The sequence below is a fragment of the Chiloscyllium plagiosum genome, unplaced genomic scaffold (genome assembly GCF_037043375.1).
Source record: "Chiloscyllium plagiosum isolate Xiang-an unplaced genomic scaffold, Cpla_swu_hap1 HiC_scaffold_25, whole genome shotgun sequence".
Lineage (NCBI taxonomy): Eukaryota > Metazoa > Chordata > Chondrichthyes > Orectolobiformes > Hemiscylliidae > Chiloscyllium > Chiloscyllium plagiosum.
The window spans coordinates 1163163-1182666 of record NW_028270163.1 but is presented as its reverse complement, the minus strand read 5'-3'; the positions used below and the strand labels follow the sequence as shown (position 1 = coordinate 1182666).

The 19504-nt window shown below is 43.3% G+C and overlaps 1 protein-coding gene across 3 annotated transcripts in view; it reads right to left on the bottom strand.

Annotated features, from left to right (window-relative positions):
* Positions 1-11292: 11292 nt before the first annotated feature.
* pkd1b (polycystic kidney disease 1b) overlaps positions 11293-19504 on the bottom strand; it is a 397721-nt gene continuing 389509 nt past the window's right edge. For all 3 annotated transcript variants that reach the window (XM_088000368.1, XM_088000369.1, XM_088000370.1), the window contains 2 exons: positions 16302-16616; positions 11293-13865 (listed from right to left, as the gene is read on the bottom strand). In XM_088000368.1, coding sequence (XP_087856494.1) covers positions 13143-13865; positions 16302-16616 — 1038 coding nt within the window. In that variant the 3' untranslated portion in view covers positions 11293-13142. The remainder of the gene's footprint in view (positions 13866-16301; positions 16617-19504) is intronic.

Here is a 19504-nt window from a genome sequence, read left to right as displayed (position 1 = left end):
CTGGGACATCATATTGCGGCTGTACAGAACATTTTTAGAATACTGTATTCAATTCTTCTGGCTATAGTAAAGAACTTGATAGAGTTCAGAAAGAATTCACAAGAATGTTGCTGGGATTAGAGGGTTTGAGCTATGGGAAGAGGCTAAATAGCTGGGGCTATTTTCCCTGGACCATCTGAGGCTGAGGGGTGAAATTATAAAGGTTTATAAAATCATGAGAGGCCAAGCTCTTTCCCCAGGGTCAGGGAGTCCAAAACCAGAGGGCACAGGTTTACAGTGAGAGGGCAGAGATGTAAAAGAGACATTAAGCGACAACTTTCCCATAGAGAGGGTGGTGTTTCTATGAATGAGCTGCCAGAGGAAGTGGAGGAGGCTGGTACAATTACAACATTTAAAAGGCATCTGGATGGATACATGAATAGGGGCTGAATGCTGGCAAATGGGACTAGATCAGTTTAGGATATCTGGTTGGCATGGATGAGTTTGACCAAAGGGTCTGTTTCTGTGCTGAATAATTCTATGACTATGATAACCAATAGCAAGTGTAGCTTTTTTATTTGGCCTTTCTACACCCTTCCTATTGTGCAATAGAATTTTCTCTTTCCAAACTGCTTTAATACTTCCGGTCATCTGTTCCCACATTCAAAAATGAATATTGTATAAAGTTGTGAGAGATGCAGATGGGATAGACAGGAAGGACATTGCCGTCTTGATGAAGGGATCAATGCCCAGCGGCACAGATTTAAGGAAAGGGACAGGAGGTTGAGAGGAGATATGAGGAATTTGTTTTCACCTCAAGTGTGGTTGGGATCTGAACTGTAAGGTGCTGGAGGCAGAAATCCCTCTAACATTAAGAAGTATTTAGATGTACACGAGTGATGTCAAGGGATAGAAGGCTATGGTCCATTTGCTGGAAAATGGGATTTGAACCGTTAGGTACTTGTTTTTGATGTTCTGAAGCACCTTTTCCTGGGCTGTAGACCTCTGCGACTCTACAACTCTTAAGACATTATATCATCTAATGACTGTTAGAGAAGGTGGAGCAGTCACTCAGGCAGAGTCATGACTTCAAATAGTACAAAGGACTTTAACTTCTGAGGCTTCATGCTTCTGCATCTGAGAGCTGCGTTGCGATTCTCCCTTGATTAGTATCAGTTTGACAGGCAGGTCCTTTTCACCTTCCCATCATCATTCAGTCTTCACCATCTGCAGTTTCACATACTCTGAAACATCAGTATTTGATGCTTCAGTATACTTTAATGCAGCATTTATACTCTGAGTCTATACTTACAGCATCTTTTTTCACCATATTTGAACAATGTGCAATGAGGAGGTTGAGCATCCAAAATCAATCATCCTTTGAGTGTGTGTGTGAACTGTTGTCAGGTCTTAGAATGAGCATTTGCCTCCACCAGAGAAGCATACAATCTTGAATGATCATAAAGTCAGACACAAGGTGGTTTGCAAGTTAGGAGGATGCATCATGTTTTCTAGAAACAATTGTAGACTTTGACTTTGTACTTTCATGGTGGGAAGGTTGTTCTTGAAATAAATCTTCAATCTCTTCAGCTTAGTGATATTGACTTGGATCGTGTTTTCGGGATCCTTAAGGTAGAGGGGGAGCAACCTCAAGTCACGGTCCGCATAGGCATCAACGACATAGGTAAGAAAAAGGGGTGGGGATGGAAGGCAGAAATTCAGGGAGCTAGGGCGGAAGCTTCGAGCTAGAACAAACAGAATTGTTATCTTTGGTTTGTTACCCATGCCACATGCTAGTGAGGTGAGGAATAGGGAGATAGAGCAGTTGAACATATGACTACAGGAATGGTGTAGGAGGGAAGGATTCAGATACCTGGATATTTTGGGGCTCATTCTGGGGTAGGTGGGATCTCTACAAATGGGATGGTCTATACCTGAACCAGAGGGGAAGCAATATCCTGGAGGGGAGGAGGTTTGCTAAAGCTGTTTGGGAGGGTATAAACTAATTCAGCAGGGGGATGGGAAACTGAATTGTAGTTCCAGTGTCCAGGAGGTTGAGAGTAGTGAGGTCAGAAATATGGTTTCAAGGTCGCACGAGTGTACCGGCAGGCAGGAAAGTAGTTTTAAGTGTGTCTACTTCAACGCCAGGACTAAGGTGGGTGAACTTGTGGCATGGGTTAGTACCTGGGACTTCGATGTTGTGGCCATTTTTGAAGACATGGATAGAACAGGGGCAGGAATGGCTATTGCAGGTACTGGGATTTAGATGCTTCAGTAAGAACAGGAAAGGTGGTAAAAGAGGGGGGGGGGGTGTGGCATTGTTAGTTAAGGACAGTATTATGGTGGCAGAAAGGGTACTTGATGAGGACTTATCTACTGAGGTGGTATGGGCTGAGGTTAGAAATGGGAAAAGAGAGATCATCCTGTTGAGAGTTTTCTATAGGCCTCGGAAAAGTTCCAGAGATGTAGAGGAAAGGATTGCGAAGATGATTGTGGAGAGGAGTGAAAGCAACAGGGTAGTTGTTATAGGGGACTTTAACTTTCCAAATATTGACTGGAAACACTATAGTTCAGTTGGGTCAGTTTTTGTCCAATGTGTGCAGGATGAATTCTGACTCAGTATGCAGACAGGCCAACAAGAGGCGAGGTCACATTGGATTTGGTACTGAGTAATGAACTGGGCCAGGTGTTGGATTTGGAGGTAGGTGAGCACTTTGGTGCTAGTTACCACAATTCAGTTATGTTTACTTTAGTGATGGAAAGGTACAGGTTTATACCACAGGGCAAGAGTTATAGATGGGGGAAAGGCAATTATGATGCGATTAGGCAAGATTTAGGATGCTTAGGATGGGGACAGAAAATGCAGAGGATGGGCGCAATAGAAATTCAAAGTTTGTGAGAAGATTTGTAGCTCGGGTGCTCGTTGTGGTTGCGTTCGCTGAGCTGGGAATTTGTGTTTCCGACGTTTCGTCCCCTGTCTAGGTGACATCCTCAGTGCTTGGGAGCTTCTGTGGTGTTTCCTCCAGCATTTATAGTGGTTTGTCTCTGCCACTACTGCATTGCCTTGATAAGTATGTACATAGATCCCGGAAAGTTGCCATCCAGGTTGATCGGGTTGTTAAGAAGGCAGAGGGTGTGTTAGCTTTTTTTTTTGGTAGAGGGATTGAGTTTCGGAACCATGAGGTCATGCTGCAGTTGTACAAATCTCTGGTGTGACTGCACTTGGAGTTTTGTGTACAGTTCTGGTCACCGCATTATAGGAAGGATGTGGAAGCTTTGGAAAGGGTGCAGAGATTTATTAGGATGTTGCCTGGTATGAAGGAAAGGTCTTATGAGAAAAGGCTGAGGGACTTCAGGCTGTTTTTATTAGAGAGAAGGTTAAGAGGTGATTTAATAGAGACATATAAGATGATCAGAAGGTTAGATAGTGTGGATAGTGAGAACCTTTTTCCACAGATGGTGATGGCTAGCACGAGGGGACAGGACTTTAAATTGAAGGGTGATAGATATAGGGCAGATGTCAGAGGTAGTTTCTTTACTCAGAGAGTAGTAGGGGCTTGGAATGTCCTGCCTGCAACAGTAGTAGACTCACCAAACTTAAAGGTATTTAAATGGTCATTGGATATGGATGATATTGGAATAGTGTAGGTTAGATGGGCTTCAGATTTGTTTCACAGGTTGGCACAACATCGAGTTTCAAAGGGCTTGTACTGCACTGTAATGTTCTCTGTTCTGTTGTACGCAGTATACAGTAGTGTCCCCGTACCCGCGGGGGTACATTCCAAGACTTACCACAGAAGCCCAAAACCGCGGATCGGAGCGAACCCATTCATTTCAAAGGGAAACTTACCTTCCCGGCAGTCCTCTAGTCCCTGGTTCCAGAAGGTTCCCTATAATATGTTCGGGCTGTGGCAAACCACTGGTAATTGAAACCGCAGAAAACGATTCCGCAGCTATGGCAGTTGCCCTATGAACCATAGGGGAATGATTAAAATGACAAGTATAGGGACCAAGCTGAAGAAAAGTAACTGTATACACTCCTTCATTAATCTTTTACTGTTAGCCCATTTTACTACTTGTTCTGTCACCTTTTCTTCCTGCTTCCTCTTAGCTTTCCTTTTTCTAGCTTTAACTTCGCTCCTGCAATTGAAATACTCTGTGATTTCTATTGCTGTTATTATTCCAGTATGCATCATATCCCAGAGTTTGCCAACAAATTCTCTCTTCTATATCCTCCCTATTATTTTAACGTCTATAATAAAAACCCAACAAGGTTAATGCTCCTTTCCTGTTTATCACCTCAAACCACACAGATTCTTATTCAGGAACTGCATTTCATTCAAGAGTAGTGATATTATCCTTGACTAAGTCAGCTACAGCTCCTCCCTTTTCACCCTTCCTGTTTCTATTAAAAGCCTTATAACCTGGGATATTTAGTATCTGTCTTGGATCCCATTTCTATCAGTGCTACTCTGATGTACCCTCCTCGACCAATTTCTGCTCACTATACTTTGTGGATTTACAAACATACAATTTATCCATGTCTTTATCTCTTTCTGGCCTATTGGGAGGCAACCACTTCTTTGATCGCTGTCAACACTGAAGCCTTCCCTCACTTCCTTTTCCCCATTCACATTTTCTTTCTTTTCTCATCGCTGGTACTTCTAAAACTTCTAAATCAACTCCACTACATTATTTACTTTCTCAGCCAGGAGATCAGTTCCATTTCTGCTCAGGTGAAGCCTATCTCTTCCAAACAGCTTTCTCCTTTCCCAAGAGTGAAACAGGAAAGGAGAGGTCACCCTGTTGGGAGTTTTCTATAGGTCTCCGAATAGTTCCAGAGATGTAGAGGAAAGGATAGCAAAGATGATTCTCGATAGGAGTGAGAGAGACAGAGTCGTCGTCATGGGGGACACTATAGTACGAGTATTATAGATGGGTCAGTTTTTATCCAGTGCGTGCAGGAGGGCTTCCTAACACATTATGTAGACAGGCCAACAAGGGGGTGAAGCCACATTAGATTTGGTACTGTGTAACGAGCCTGGCCAGGTGTTAGACTTGGAAGAAGGTGAGCACTTTGGTGATAGCGATCACAATTCAGTTATGTTTAATTTAGTGATAGAAAGGGATAGGTGTATACCACTGGGCAAGAGTTACAGCTGGGGGAAAGGCAATTACGATGAGATTAGGCAAAATTTAGGAAGCATAGGATGGGGAAGAAAACTGCAGGGGATGGGCACATTAGAAACGTGGAGCTTTAGATTAGATTAGATTAGATTACTTACAGTTTGGAAACAGGCCCTTCGGCCCAACAAGTCCACACCGCCCCGCCGAAGCGCAACCCACCCATTCCCCTACATTTACCCCTTACCTAACACTACGGGCAATTTAGCATGGCCAATTCACCTGACCCGCACATCTTTGGACTGTGGGAGGAAACCGGAGCACCCGGAGGAAACCCACGTAGACACGGGGAGAATGTGCAAACTCCACACAGTCAGTCGCCTGAGGCGGGAATTGAACCCGGGTCTCCGGCGCTGTGAGGCAGCAGTGCTAACCACTGTGGCACACGTGACAGCTTATTCAAGGAAAAGCTCCTGTGTGTCCTAGATAAGTATGTACCTGTCAGGCAGAGAGGAATCTGTAGAGCGCGGGAGCTGTGGTTTACGAAGGAAGTGGAATCTCTGGTCAAGAAGAAGAAGAAGGCTTATGTTAGGATGAGATCTGAAGGCTCAGTTAGAGTGCTTGAGGATTACAAGGTAGCCAGGAAAGACATAAAGAGAGAGCTTAGAAGAGCCAGGAGGAAGCATGAGAAGTTGTTGGTGGATAGGATCAGGGTAAACCCTAAGGCTTTCTATAGGTATTTAAGGAATAAAAGAATGACGAGAGTAAGATTAGGGCCAATCAAGGATAGCAGTGGGAAGTTGTGTGCGGAGTCAGAGGAGATAGTGGAAGCACTAAATGATTATTTTTCGACAGTATTCACTCTAGAAAACGAGAATGTTGTTGAGGAGAATACTGAGATACAGGCTACTAGACTAGGTGGGATTGAGATTCACAAGGAAGAGGTATTAGAAATCCTGCAGAGTGTGAAAATAGATAAGTCCCCTGGGCCAGATGGGATTTATCCTAGGATCCTCTGGGAAGCCAGGGAGGAGATTGCCGAGCCTTTGATATTGATCTTTAAATCGTCATTGTCTACAGGAATACTGCCAGAAGACTGGAGGATAGCAAATGTGGTTCCCCTGTACAAGAAGGGGAGTAGAGACAACCCTGGTAATTACAGACCAGTGAGCCTTACTTTAGTTGGTGGTAAAGTGTTGGAAAAGATTATAAGAGATAGGATTTATAATCATCGAGAAAAGAATAATTTGATTAGGGATAGTCAGCATGGTTTTGTGAAGGGTAGGTCGTGCCTCACAAACGTTCTTTGAAAAGGTGACCAAACAGGTAGATGAGAGTAAACTGGTTGATGTGGTGTATATGGATTTCAGCAAAACATTCGATAAGGTTCCCCACAGTAGGCTATTGTACAAAATGCGGAGGAATGGGATTGTGGGAGGTAGAACATAGAACATAGAACATAGAACAATACAGCACAGAACAGGCCCTTCGGCCCACGATGTTGTGCCGAACATTTGTCCTAGCTTAAGCACCCATCCATGTACCTATCCAATTGCCGCTTAAAGGTCACCAAAGATTCTGACTCTACCACTCCCACAGGCAGCGCATTCTATGCCCCCACCACTCTCTGGGTAAAGAACCCACCCCTGACATCTCCTCTATACCTTCTACCCTTCACCTTAAATTTATGTCCCCTTGTAACACTCTGTTGTACCCGGGGAAAAAGTTTCTGACTGTCTACTCTATCTATCCCTCTGATCATCTTATAAACCTCTATCAAGTCACCCCTCATCCTTCGCCGTTCCAACGAGAAAAGGCCTAGCACTCTCAACTATCCTCGTACGACCTATTCTCCATTCCAGGCAACATCCTGGTAAATCTTCTCTGCACCCTCTCCAAAGCTTCCACATCTTTCCTAAAGTGAGGCGACCAGAACTGCACACAGTACTCCAAATGTGGCCTAACCAAAGTCCTGTACAGTTGCAACATCACTTCACGACTCTTGAATTCAATCCCTCTGCTAATGAACACTAATACACCATAGGCCTTCTTACAAGCTCTACCCACCTGAGTGGCAACTTTCAAAGATCTATGAACATAAACCCCAAGATCCCTCTGTTCCTCCACCTCACTAAGAACCCTACCGTTAACCCTGTATTCCGCATTCTTATTTGTCTTTCCAAAATGGACAACCTCACACTTGGCAGGGTTGAACTCCATCTGCCACTCCTCAGCCCAGCTCTGCATCATTTCTAAGTCCCTTTGTAGCTGACAACAGCCCTCCTCACTATCCACAACTCCACCAATCTTCGTATCATCTGCAAATTTACTGACCCACCCTTCGACTCCCTCTTCCAAGTCATTAATAAAAATTACAAACAGCAGAGGACCCAGAACTGATCCCTGCGGAACTCCACTTGTAACTGGGCTCCAGGCTGAATATTTACCATCTACCACCACTCTCTGACTTCGACCGGTTAGCCAGTTTTCTATCCAATTGGCCAAATTTCCCTCTATCCCATGCCTCCTGACTTTCCGCATAAGCCTACCATGGGGAACCTTATCAAATGCCTTACTAAAATCCATGTATACTACATCCACTGCTGTACCCTCATCCACATGCTTGGTCACCTCCTCAAAGAATTCAATAAGACTTGTAAGGCAAGACCTACCCTTCACAAATCCGTGCTGGCTGTCCCTAATCAAGCAGTGTCTTTCCAGATACTCATAAATCCTATCCCTCAGTACCCTTTCCATTACTTTACCTACCACCGAAGTAAGACTAACTGGCCTGTAATTCCCGGGGTTTTCCCTATTCCCTTTTTTGAACAGGGGCACAACATTTGCCACTCTCCAGTCCCCTGGTACCACCCCCGTTGACAGTGAAGATGAAAAGATCATTGCCAACGGTACTGCAATTTCCTCTCTTGCTTCCCACATAATCCTAGGATATATCCCATCAGGCCTGGGGGACTTGTCTATCCTCAAGTTGTTCAAAATGTCCAACACATCACATATGTCACAGATATCGCAATTTGGATCAGTAATTGGCTTGCTGAAAGAAGACAGAGGGTGGTGGTTGATGGGAAATGTTCATCCTGGAGTCCAGTTACTAGTGGTGTACCGCAAGGGTCAGTGTTGGGTCCACTGCTGTTAGTCATTTTTATAAACAACCTGGATGAGGGCACAGAAGGGTGGGTTAGTAAATTAGCAGACGATACTAAGGTCGGTGGAGTTGTGGGTAGTGACGAAGGATGTTGTAGGTTACAGAGAGACATAGATAAGCTGCAGAGCTGGGCTGAGAGGTGGCAAATGGAGTTTAATGCAGACAAGTGTGAGGTGATTCACTTTGGTCGGAGTAACCAGAATGCAAAGCCCTGGGCTAATGGTAAGATTCTTGGTAGTGTAGATGAGCCGAGAGATCTCCGTGTCCATGTACACAGACCCTTGAAAGTTGCCACCCAGGTTGACAGGGTTGTTAAGAAGGCATACAGTGTTTTAGCTTTTATTAATAGAGGGATTGACTTCCGGAACTATGAGGTTATGCTGCAGCTATACAAAACTCTGGTGTGGCCGCACTTGGAGTATTGTGTACAATTCTGGTCACTGCATTATAATGATGTGGAAGCTTTGGAAAGGGTGCAAAGGAGATTTACTAGGAGTTGCCTGGTATGGAGGGGAGGTCTTACGAGGAAAGGCTGAGGGCCTTGAGGCTGTTTTCATTGGAGAGAAGAAGGTTGAGAGGAGACTTAATAGAGACATATAAGATAATCAGACGGTTAGACAGGGTGGACAGGGAGAGCCTTTTTCCTTGTATGGTGATGGCGAGCACGAGGGGGCATAGCTTTAAATTGAGGGGTAATAGATATAAGACAGATATCAGAGGTAGTTTCTTTACTCAGAGAGTAGTAAGGGTATGGAATGCTTTGCCTGCACCGGTAGTAGATTTGCCAAGTTTAAGTGTATTCAAGTCGTCATTGGACAAACATATGGATGTACATGGAATAGTGTAGGTTAGATGGGCTTCAGATTTGTTTCACAGGTTGGCGCAACATCGAGGGCCGAAGGGCCTGTACTGCGCTGGAATGTTCTATGTTCTATCCCAATGTTCCAAAATCTGAACCCCTCCCCTCCACATCATTCCTCAGGCTACACATTTACCTCCCTGATCTGCCTTTGACTGAATGGTGAAGTCTGTGGAACAGATGGTTTTTTGGAGATTACTATCCTGGAGGTCCTGCAAGATCCCCGAGCTGTCCCTCCCTATGTCATTGGTTCCCAAATGATCCACAACCATTGGCTATTCACCCTTCCTTTACAAACGTTTATCCAGCCATTTTGCTATATCTCAAATCCTTGCACTCAGAAGGCAACAGATGACTAACTTACAATCTCGATTATAAACAAGACTGTCTACCCTTTGATATTTATCATGACGTGAAGTGATCGCTCTCTGGTACAACTGTTCTGGAAACTGCTTCTTGTACAGTTGGAGTGAAGAAAGACATTTTCCAAATGAGCCACATGTTGTTCAAAAACAGCTACTCTCTGGCACTTCTTGCAGATGTGACTATCCTGGATGTCTTGTCAATCTAAAACCTCCCACATTTTACATGCTGCACATGCCACAAGTTTTCCCAGAGTCCCTGCCGTTTTTACTGGTAAGGATGACACACACTGTTGAGGCTCTGCTGTTTCTAAACTATGACCAAATTTTCTAACAGCTTCCAACTCTCTCTCTCTTTTTGTTTCAAGGAGGAGGGATGGAGGGAAACATTACATTTTGGGACTGTAGCATTCGTTAACACCATTCCTTGAGAGAAATGACTTCTCACTGAATCTGCTCTCACTACCACCCTCTGCTCAATTCAGTGAGTGTTTAACTGCTTATGTGTTGTAACTGATAGACAGACAGATTTCCTAAAAGAAGAGAACAGTATTTTTACCTTAACATCTAAATTTAAATGATAAAAAGTCTTACAATAATCTAACAGATCTGTATTGGGATCTCGTGAGTGAGACAGTCTTATGGTGTAATTTTAACCTTAACTGTTATTTTATTCTACTATTTAGTAAGTTACAAAATACAGAATTTAATTTCTATTGCAGTTTTAATTCAAAGAAATATAAACTATAAAAACTGAGTTTGACTGATTTATGTTCCTCCTGTTTTTGGGGTGTCAATGTTTCCCTTCGAGGTTCTGTCATATAGCTTACTCATGTGAAGGCCTTCCTGTGGGGATTGATGTGAACCTTAACAGGAATCTCCCCAATCCCTACCTCTGGTTATTGTGGTATCCCATACCTGGTTCTGTGATTGTCAAGGTAGCTGATTCTGTAGGGATCACCGTATCCTCTGATTTCTGTAGGTGATCTTGCCCCATTTCAATCTTAACGTTTTCAGTCGAACTATCTCATCCAGTGGTGGTGAGTGGAGGGGCATCAATTTACCAGGATCCCCACCTGGGGGTCCAGAGCTATAGGGTTGTGTCTGGGCACTTACGAGGCTTGGACCTGAGTAGCCTGTGGCTTGGGTTAAGCAGCGCTACCCTCATGGGTGCCTCTACCTTTGCTTTCTTGGCAAACTCCAGGCTTCAGTTTATGATAGGTCATGATACAATTGTAAAGTACAAGCAGCCTGATTACACTTTGTGGGTTATCTTTAAGACTATTTAGAGTTAACTTAAGGTAAGTTATTACAGTATCAGTTAGCTGTGTTGTGTTGTGTCTTATGGTTAATATGTTTATTTAGAGGTAAGTTACGGACAGCATTTTGGTATCGTTGGCTGTATCTTACACAGAGAAGAGATAAGGTATGGCACGCTACTGGACCCGCACTCTCTGTTGTAATCTAATAGCTGAAGATTAATATTTTGATACCAGCATAGGTTTCTAAATTATGCAACAAACCCAGATCATTCAAAGACCATGATGCTACATCCTGAGGAAGCAGAAATCAGCTCAGACCAATGTATGGCATGTCAATCATGTCGGAAGAGAGGGTGGAAGATCATTGATGAAGATAATTGTGCAGTGATTTTGAGTGAAATCAACCAATTCAGGGCAAGACATCAAACCTCCAAAGTATTTCATTGAACTTTGAAAATTGACAACATGTTTCTGTATAAAATTATATGTATCTCTTCACATATAACTTAAAAACAAATCAAGTCTATATTAATTCTAAACTGTACAGATTTTTATTGAAGAATTAAGAAGCAAGGCACAATATCAATCACAAAGTTAAAAAAGAGAAAATACAATCATGTTCCTCGTAGAGAATCTTGTTTTAAGATTCAATTACTGTTATAATCAAATATGTTAGACGTCCATCAATTGTTAAAGATACATGTCAGATGAAACATTCAATTGAGAATCAAGTTAAAGGCAATCAATTGAAAGGGGAGGGGAGGAAAAACATAAACAGATCAGCAAAAAGAGAGCTGAGACTAAGATGATGGTCAACATAAAATAGAACCCACCATGTGGTAAGAGGCTGGGTACGTCCTTTATGGGTCAAATAGGTGATCTATGCTTCCAGATGCAGGAAAGGGCTCAAGTACCTAATGAGGACTTTATGTCGGTGTTTACAAAGATCTGGAGTTTGATAAAATATCATTTGAAGTGGAGACAGTAGAAGAAGTGGAGATAGTCAAAGAAGTAGGCGGCACGATGGCACAGTGGTTAGCACTGCTGCCTCACAGCACCAGAGACCTGGGTTCAATTCCCACCTCAGGTGACTGACTGTGTGGAGTTTGCACATTCTCCCCGTGTCTGCGTGGGTTTCCTCCCACAGTCCAAAAATATGCAGGTTAGGTGAATTGGCCATGCTAAATTGCCCGTAGTATTGAGTGAAGGGGTAAATGTAGGAGAATGGGTCTGGGTGGGTTGCGCTTCGGCGGGGCGGTGTTGACTTGTTGGGCTAAAGGGCCTGTTTCCACACTGTAAGTAATCTAATCTAATCAAAGTGGAACCTGGGATGAAATTAAGAGGCAGAAGGGGTTATCTTGATTCATCTGTTGGATCATCCCTCATTACAAGAGATATGAGAGTCTTTGAGGGGCTGCAGAAGAGATTTGCCAGAATGGTTCCAGTGAAACCTTACAGTAAAAACCTTTCCAGGTCAACTCTCAAGAGATTGACTTTGATGTTCATTTCTGATTCCTCACGTTATCTTCCTGTTTTTGTGCTGTAGGCATTCCACATTTCCTTCTGAATTGAAATTTTAATACAAAGTACTTCACTTGTTGGTGCAAATTTGTCTATTTGGCTGTGACAGTCTAACTATTAAAATCCATCTAGAGATTACTTCTAATCTGCCTGCTCTGGGATGTTATGACACACCTCTGAGGATGATGGGGCTTGAATCCAGGCCTCCTGACACAGAGGTGTGGACACTACCAATAACCCCTTATAAATTAATTTATATCCTAGGGAGATACAAGGCTCTGTTATATGTATGGCTATTCCAATCTCTAATTGCTGCCTTGAAACTTAGCAGCAGCTTTAAGCCATACTATCAATTATTATGATTAAACCAGGCACATCCCCAATTACACATCAAATACTATTTTGGAATCACTACTAAATCTATGGCTCTCCCTATCATCTAGAATAAACAGTATTAGCTGTTTCTTAATGCTCATCAGTGAGTGGATGTTACAAAGGTGGAAAGTAGCATTGCTGCCAGTCTCTCATCAAGCCAAAACACCAAAGTATTCCAGAACAAAACAATGACAAAATTGCAGATGTTGGAAAACAAAAACAAAAACTGAAATTGCTGGGGAAACTCAGCAATTCTGGCAGCATAATGACCATGTAAAATAAAGCGAAGACCGGTGGATGCCGAAAATCTGAAACAAGAACTGATATTGATGGAGAAACTAAAATTGTGAGGAAGGGTCACTGGATCTGAAACATTTACTCTGCTTTCTCTCCTTGGATGCTGCAAGATTGGCTGAGTTTTCCCAGCAATTTCTGTTTTTGTTCCAGTCTCTCAGTGCTCTCTAGTGCCTCCTTATGGCTCCTAGTATATTCACTCATGGTTGCCCCTCCATGCTTTCACTCTGCCATGCTCTCCTCTTTACTGGGGCCTGCTGCTGACTCATCACTCGATCCTGCCCTTCTTCACTTTTGGGCCTTGGTTTAGCTGCAGGTTCTGAGCTCCATACCGCTCTCTGACTGATGACTGCTGACAGTGATGGTCCCAACTGCCAGGCTCTTCGCCCAGGGGCATCACTCGACCTGGGATCAACCGGTAGAGCGCTGTGAGCTGACTGGGCAATGCCTGCACAATATTCACAAGCTGGGCCTGTACTTGGTCGGAGGCCGGAAACTACTGAATCAGAAACAGCACTGCATGCTCTGGGCTGTGTGGTTGGCACAGGGAGGCTTTGTCTCTCTATTTTGCTCTTTTCATCCCTGCCCAGAATCTGTCTCCTCCGTTTGATTCTATGCTGCACTTTCTCCAAGTCACTCTCGATCTGGTACAAGTCATCGGTGACTTTATTGACGCGGTCAAACTGACCAAGGAGGCTGTTGACAGTCGGCAGCAACCGATCGAGATAGGCCTCAATGTTGTAGGTCTCAGAGGTTGGACTCTGTGGAAGAGTCAGCTCCTCCGATTGCACAGAGCCTGACAAGATGGTGCAGTCTGAGAAGGGAGACTCGGTATTTTCTGATGCAAGTTGGGATAATCTCAAGGTTTGGGAAGTGCCTGTTGGCAAGGACTCCATCCCTTCAAATTTCACCTTGTGTCGGAACTGCAAAAGATTGAAAACAAAGTTTCACAACGGTTAAAAAAAGAGTCATTTTTCAATCATATAACCAGGGATGTTATTACATACCGAGGGAGTGGGACTTGAACCTGGGCCTTCTAGCTCAGAAGCAGGGACACTAAATATTGTGGCACAAAGGTCCCCAGTACCATCATTTATTGTTAACAGCTTGGCAGGTGAACAATGGTCTGCTCAAGAAAGCAAAGGTCCAGTTGTCCAATTGGTGTCATAGATTATCTTCATTACTCACTGTAGGGTCACCAACCTATGCCCTGCCTGAGAGTGAGATACTGGAACAGTTGCCAGGATCTATTGTGGCTCAGCAGCTTGTGATTTCGAGTCCTACTCTGGAGACTTAACAGCATAGTTCTAGCTAACTTTAGTAACACTAAAGCGACATTCTACTGTTCAAGCTGCAGGTTTCAGCCAGTAATGAAGGTCTTGTTTTTTTCTCTCAGGTGGACATAAAAGGTCTTACGGTGCTTTTTGAAGAAGAATAAGGATGATCTGCCCATTCCCTCTTGATGTTTATCCCACATTCAACATCAGTAAAACAGATGGCTGTCAATTTGGAAGGCTTGGTGAATTATTGCAATGCATCTTGTAGATTGTACACACTGTTGCAATTGAACATTGATGGTGAAGGGAGTGAATGTTGAAGATAGTAGTTAGGGTACCAATCGAATAGGCTGCTTTGTCTTGGATGTTGCCAAGTGTTATTAGCGTTGGACCTTCTCTCATTTAGGCAAACATGTATTCTATCACACCCCTGACTGGTACCTTATAAATAGTGGACAGAGTTTGGAGAGTCAGGAAGTGAGTTATTCAAAACAGAATTCTGAGCTTCTGACCTGCTTTTATAACCATTTTGTTGATATGGCTAATCCAGTTCAGTTTCTGGTCAATGGTAACCCTTGCATATTGAAGTGTTGGGGTTTCAGTGATGACAATGCCATTGAACATGAAAGAAATGGTTATTGTAAGAGATGGTCATTATTTGGCATGAATGCTACTTGCCACTTACCAACCCAAGCTTGGCTGTTGTTTTGCTGCATTTGGACACTGACTTCTTTGGTATCTGAGGAGCTTTGAATGACTGAAGATTGAGCATTAGTGAACATCCCCACTTCTGACCTTATGATGGAGAGAAGGACATTGATGAAGCAGCTGAAGATGGTTGGGTCCAGGAGACTACCCTGAGGAACTCCTTCAGAGATGTCCAGGGAATGAAATGATTGACCTGCAACACCCATGACCACTTTTGTATGTGTCAGGTATGACTCTAACCAATGTCGAGTTTTCCTCAATTCCATTTGAATTCAGCTTTGCTAACGCTCTTTGATGCCATACTCGGGGGAGGCACAGGGGATTAATTCATTAAATCACAGAACCATGAAGGAGGGTGAGCATTTTTTTTAGATTCCCTACAGTGTGGAAACAGGCCCTACGCCCCAACTAGACAACACTGACCCATGAAGAGTAACCCACCCAGACCCATTTTTCCCTAACTAATGCACCTAACTCTAAGGGCAAGTTTAGCATGACCAATTCACCTAACCTGCACATCTTTGGACTGTAGCAGGAAACCAGAGCACCCGAAGGAAACCCACGCAGACACGAGGAAAATGTGGAAACTCCACACAGTAACCCAAGTCTGGAATCGAACCTGGGTCCCTGACACTGTGAGGCAGCAGTGCTTAACCACTGAGCCACCGTGCTGCCCCATTGCACAGGAGAACACATGAAATATGGTTAGGAATGAATTGGAATAGGAGTCTGAGAAAGGAGCAAGAGGATAGACAATAAGGAGGGAAATGATGGATTGGAGATGGAAAGAGGATTGGGAGATTGACAATGAAAAGGAGAGTGGGGGATTTGAGATGGAGTGGAGAGTGGAGGAGCAGGGGAAATGAGGTACTGGAAATGGAATTGGGAGTAGGAAAGTGGGACATTGGAGTTGGAGGGGGTATTAAGGTATTGGTGATGAAATGGGGATTGGTGATGAAGTGGGGAATGGAGGATTGGAGATGGCATGGGATGTGGAGAATTGGAGATGGAGAGGATGATGGGCATTTGAGATGAAAAGAGGGGACTATAAAACTTGGGAATGGAGAGGGGAGTAGGATTAGAGTTAGAGAGAGGGATGGGGCAAGCCTTAAGTTGGAGATGGAAATGGGAAAGACATTAACAAGTCCAGAATACCATGACTGAGTCAAGGGCAGATGAACGTGTTCACCACAGAGTACTCAGCCCTTTGGTCCAGGGAGGTCACTATCTGCTAGCCTAGCACAGCTTCTTGTAAAAGTCAAGACCAGCTCCAAACATTCCAGAAACGCAAAGTGGTTGCAGCATTCAGTCAACCCTGCAGCTCCAGCTCATTGATCAGAGAGATTGATGTTTCTCTGACATACTCGTATTTACCTCCTTTGTTTTGGTGAGTCCTATCCAGAGCTTGAACCTCTTAATGAAGAATTCAATCATCTCGTAGTCTTGTGGTTCAATGGCTGGGCGGTACATATCTGCTTTGAGCTCTCTGTAACTCTGGTTGATAATGGCACTGAAGAGGTTTCTCGCTATCCACATCAGACACAGCAGGTAGCTAATGAAGTAGAGGGGTGCGATTATGGGGTAATGGTGGACTGCATGTCGCAGGGACAGGGTTCCATGGGGGAAAGCAACCAAAGCCAGCAGCGAACTGCTGAATGTCACAAAGTGTTCCAGAGCAGGAGAGAACATCTGGAGGGAAAAGAAGGCAAGAATAGTTGAGGCTACTACCTCTGACAGAAATACTCAACCATTGAGCCCTGCCTCTCAGTTTGTTCACTACATTTGACCCCTATCTCATCTTGCTGCTTTATCCTCCTTTACATCAACCACTTACCTAATCTCCTCTTAAATGGAAGGATGGTATCTTATCACAAACTCTAAGTCCCAGTTGAGGGAAGTTTTTCTTTAATGTGTTACGACACGGGGTAAACTCTCCTGCTCAATTTAAACCAGCAACACAGAAAAGATTTATCCCGTGCAGTAATCTGTGAAAATTTGAGAGGCCAAGAACTATTTAAAGTAAAAATTAACAACTTTATTTCTTAAAGTATAACAGAGAATAATTAACCATCGACTATTTACAACTCCTTCCTCTAACCTATCTTTTACTTTCCCTTCTATAATACTAGTCCAATAAAACCCCCGAGTAAGATTTACTGAAAAATTAAAACTTCATAACCAGCCAGCAGTCAAGTCTTCTCTTTATATCTTCCTCTGTAGATTTGCTCTCCAGGTCAGTGTTGGAGAGTTCTTACTAGCAGACTACATTTGCTGGTCTTTTGGCAGTTCTCTCCCAACTGTTCAATTTTCCCCAGTCTTACATCCCCAAAGCATTGATTGTGTCATTGGATTTTCATATTGTCAATACACTAAATTCAAACTTGATTGGAGTTGCGTTTTTTTTGGGGTATAATTTAAACTTATTGGTCTAATTCAAATTTGTTTTTGTCTCCAGGCAACCAGCTACACTAACTGCTACACCAATAGGTTACATTGTAACTTGTTCAGAACACTTGGTGCTGTCAGGTAGTTCTGCTAGCTTTTAACTTTCTTAAAGGTACAGTACACTTCTACACCATCATAACAAATGTCAGTAAGTTATTGGGGGATATTATCATATTCAGCGTGCTGGAATCATTTTCACGTCATTTGCCACCTGACTTAATTGGCGCCAATTTGGAACTCCCCTCTAATCCTGCAACATGCAACCTCCCCTTCTTCCTAACACCCTGAGGTACAACCTCCCACCTTCCCAACACCCTGAGGTACAACTTCCCCCTTTTCCTAACACCCTGAGGTACTACCCTCCCCCTCTTCCCAACACCCTGAGGAGCAACCAGCCCCCTTTCCAACACCCTGAGGTAAAACCTCCCCTCCTTCCCAATACCCTGAGGTGAAACCTCCCCTCCTTCCCAATACCCTGAGGTGAAACCTCCCCTCCTTCCCAATATCCTGAGGTGCAACCTCCCCTACTTCCTAATACCCTGAGGTACAACCTCCCCCCTTCCCAACACCCTGAGGTGCAACCTCCCCACTTCCCTACACCCTGAGGTACAACCACCCCCCTTCCCAACACTGTAAGATACAACCCTCCCCCTCTTCCCAACACCCTGAGGTGCAACCTCCCCACTTCCCAATACCCTGAGATGCAGCCTTCCCCTTCTTCCCAACATCCTGAGTCTTTGTATTTCTTTAAACTAGGCTGCACCAGAGTGAATCTCACCACCAGCTCCCATCATCTTGCACTATCTCAACATTTGTCTACGTGACCTCAAATCCTGAATGAACAGGCATTTCTCCCAATTCAACATTGCAAAGAACAGCCGTACTGGGCCATTGGCAAATTTATCTCCTACAGGCAACTGCTCGAGGATGAGACTAAAAGAGGAAAGTTTGGACACTAAGGAATGATCACAGTATGTTTGGTCTGGTCAGTAATCAGGATGCTTGGAGAAAATTACATCAGTACCCTTTCAGTGTAAGAGAGGCTGGATAGGTCAACTAACCATGACATTCACGAGTCACAGAGTGAGAAAAAATCCTGTCTGACATGTGATCAATTTTATTCAAGAGTTATAGGCCTTAAACAAAACACTCAGAATGTGCTGAGTTTGTGGATCCACATGTGTGACCTGGGAAAGATGCCAATTGTGTGCCACTGCTGGGTAAAGGTAAAAGTTAAAGGTACTATTAGATTAAAGGAGAAGGCTTATAAAGTTGCAAACTTGTTGAAAATTTGAAGACTGCGAAAACTTTAGAATTTAACAAAGGTGGGCCAAGAAATTGATAAAGAGGAAGAGAATATAAATATAAAATAGCAAGAACATTAAAACAGATTGTAAAATCTTCTACAAGTGGCAGAAGGATTTCTAATAGCAAAAATAAAAACTTCAGAGAAGCTAAGTCAGTACTCTATGTCTGTTTTCACAGAGGAAGATAGAAAAATTCTCCATAAAATAATTAAAAATGAGCTTGTTGAACTGAAAGAAATTAGTATTGGTAAAAATGTATTATTGGAGAACTTAATGGGACTACAAATTGACAACTGACCTAATGACTTCAACTTAGACCAATGAAAATGATATTACAGACAATAGAGACAGCACATCCATTAGCTGATTGCCCTTGAAAATTTTATTCATTCTGCAACAGTGCTGCAGATTAGAAAATTACAAATGTAATTCCAATATTTGAAAAAGGAGGGAGAGAGAAACTGGAAGCAAAATATTTGCTAGCCATTTGTTAGTGTTCGGGATAAATACTGGAATTTATTAAAAAGGATATGATTAATGGATATTCAGAAAGTATTTGTGTAATTGGACTGAGTCAATGTGGACTACTGAAAGGAAAATTGTGCCTGAACAATCTGATCAAAGTTTTGAGGATATTACCACTACCGTCATTAAGGGGGAAGCCAACAGATGTGGTGTATTGGAATTTGGGATGATTTTTGATACAGTGCCACACAAGTTAAGTAAACTTAAATGACATAGGATTGTGGGTAATATAATAGTATGGACTGTTTCTACCTGTTTCTCCTCATGTCGGAGTAAATAGTTCTCACATTGGCAGACGTA